The sequence below is a fragment of the Sinocyclocheilus rhinocerous genome, unplaced genomic scaffold (assembly GCF_001515625.1).
Source record: "Sinocyclocheilus rhinocerous isolate Xijiao unplaced genomic scaffold, SAMN03320098_v1.1 scaffold547, whole genome shotgun sequence".
NCBI classification, from domain to species: domain Eukaryota; kingdom Metazoa; phylum Chordata; class Actinopteri; order Cypriniformes; family Cyprinidae; genus Sinocyclocheilus; species Sinocyclocheilus rhinocerous.
The window spans coordinates 111,024-113,126 of record NW_015662974.1 but is presented as its reverse complement, the minus strand read 5'-3'; the positions used below and the strand labels follow the sequence as shown (position 1 = coordinate 113,126).

General features: G+C 35.3%; 1 protein-coding gene across 2 annotated transcripts in view; it reads left to right on the top strand.

The window, feature by feature from the left end:
• Positions 1-2,103, top strand: part of LOC107728668 (leucine-rich repeat LGI family member 2-like) — an 8,904-nt gene that overhangs the window by 140 nt on the left and 6,661 nt on the right. Inside the window, exons 2-3 of one of the 2 annotated variants that reach the window (XM_016538944.1) lie at positions 1,529-1,629; positions 1,796-1,867. In XM_016538944.1, coding sequence (XP_016394430.1) covers positions 1,529-1,629; positions 1,796-1,867 — 173 coding nt within the window. Of the gene's footprint in view, positions 1-1,407; positions 1,630-1,795; positions 1,868-2,103 lie in introns of those variants that run through there. The other variant, XM_016538943.1, reaches the window with a different exon arrangement.

Genomic DNA, 2,103 nt, shown 5'->3' with positions numbered 1-2,103 from the left:
ATCAATACCACGAGTTTTCGTTTTTATTTGGCGTACTATTTATACGCACTTTCATGAGATCGGGTTGTTTTTAACATATTCTAAAGCCCCACATTTTTTAGTAATAGAAGCTAATGAATAAAAATAAAATAATTAATAGTTAAAATGTCTATTTAATAATAATAAATAAACATTTAATTAAATAATAATTTAATTAAAATAACTAATAGTGATTAATTCCGAGATTCTTTGTATACTGTAAAAATGATCTTTCAAAAATGTAAATAAAACAGATTACTGGAGTATTACAAGTTTACAATAGTTTTACAAGAAATGTCACTCTACTTCAAAATGTCACATTTAATTCAAAGTGTTACTTTCCATTTCTTTGCGAAATTTACTAGCAATTTGTGAAAATGAAACAAAGTAGCAGTTTCCTTGATGCCACAGAAGTTCTCTGAATGCAAAATGTATATTTTATAATCAATAAAGCAGATTTAATGTGTCATATTTCTGAAGAGTGAACAAAATTAGATTTTGGCAATACATTTAAAGCTGCAGTCCGTAACTTTTGGCGCTCTAGCGGTTAATAAACAGAACTGCGTGCGTCTTGCGGAAGAACATTGTAGCCGGAGCTACTTCTCTCTGTTTATGTCTATGGCGAATCACGCATGTACTGGGACACTCCGCATCGGTACCGGAACCAGTCTAAAATAGTCCGAATATAAACACGTATTATAGGTGCACCGTAGTGATTCAGGACAAGCCAATTAGCCATAAACACGGTTTGGAAAATGGATTCATGGTGTACTCGCTTATTATATAAATTTTGTACATTTTGAACACAAAAAAGTTACGGACTGCAGCTTTAACAATATGACTTTAGAGTTGTAGTGGTTACATTATTAAAAAAAAAAATTCATAATATATTTTAAATAATTTTAAAAGATCTTGCAGTCCCTGTAAATATAATGTTCACTGTTACATTTGTACTTGTTTCTGGCTATATTTTCAGACTATAACAAAATAGAAATACAGCAAATTGTTTATGTCTGTAAGGTTATTGGCTTTTATTTATTTATTTGTTTAAATGAACCATAGCCTCAACATCCTGTTTCAGCAGGAAATATATCAACACAGGAAAGAAAAACTGCACTGTAAGTGATTTCATGTGGACTTTGATGATGCACCACAAAATAACAAGAGGAAAAGTCTCTCCATTCTCTAAAATGGAAGATAAATTTTCTTATTTTTATCAGAAGGATTGCACATATTTCAGGATTCCCGACTGAACATTTGCAATTAAATGTAGCTCTAACAGATCTGTCTTCGAGGCTGTTTAACCAGCATCCACCGATGTTGGGCGCCCTAATAAATAAATAAGTCCTGAGAGGAGAGAGAGACTGCTGATGTCAGGAGCTTCAGTGCTGCATTTACTGCTGCAGAAGAGCTCGAGCTGCTCCGGATTCACACATGCAACATGCAGAGCGTCGTGATCATATCGGCGCTGCTTTTGTGCCTGGCTTCTTCAGGGAACGCGGGGAAAAAGGTTTTTAAATGTCCTTCCTCGTGTAGCTGCTCCAAGGAGTCTATTATCTGCGTCGGGTCTTCGTATATCCCCAGATTCATTCCCAACGATGTCAGTTCACTGTAAGTCCACATAAGCTTCTGTATTAGATCATTTAGTAGGCTACACTTGTGTTTGAAGGTGCAAATATAGCATTACACGCTCATAATCAGTCGTATAACTGTTATATTTCTATTGTAATGTATGTAACAGGGTCTCGTTTTGTCTCATATCACTGGTGTTTTGCAGGAGTATTGTGAATGGGACCTTCTCTGAGATCAGGGAGGCGATGTTTGCACACATGCAATCGTTACAGTTACTGTAAGTCAAGCCCATCTGACTAAGCACATGTGTATGATGACATGATATTGACTCACTTTGGAAACTGATTCTGGTAAACTTTGCATTTGTTGAAAATTTGTCATTTTTTAAATAAGAAAATTGCTCGGGGGTTTTTTTTTTTTTTCTTGTCGTATTTGCTGTAATTTAAAATCTTTTCAGTAGGGGTTCAATCTTCAACTGGCTGGCAGGAGCCGCCACTGACAGGTCACGTGACC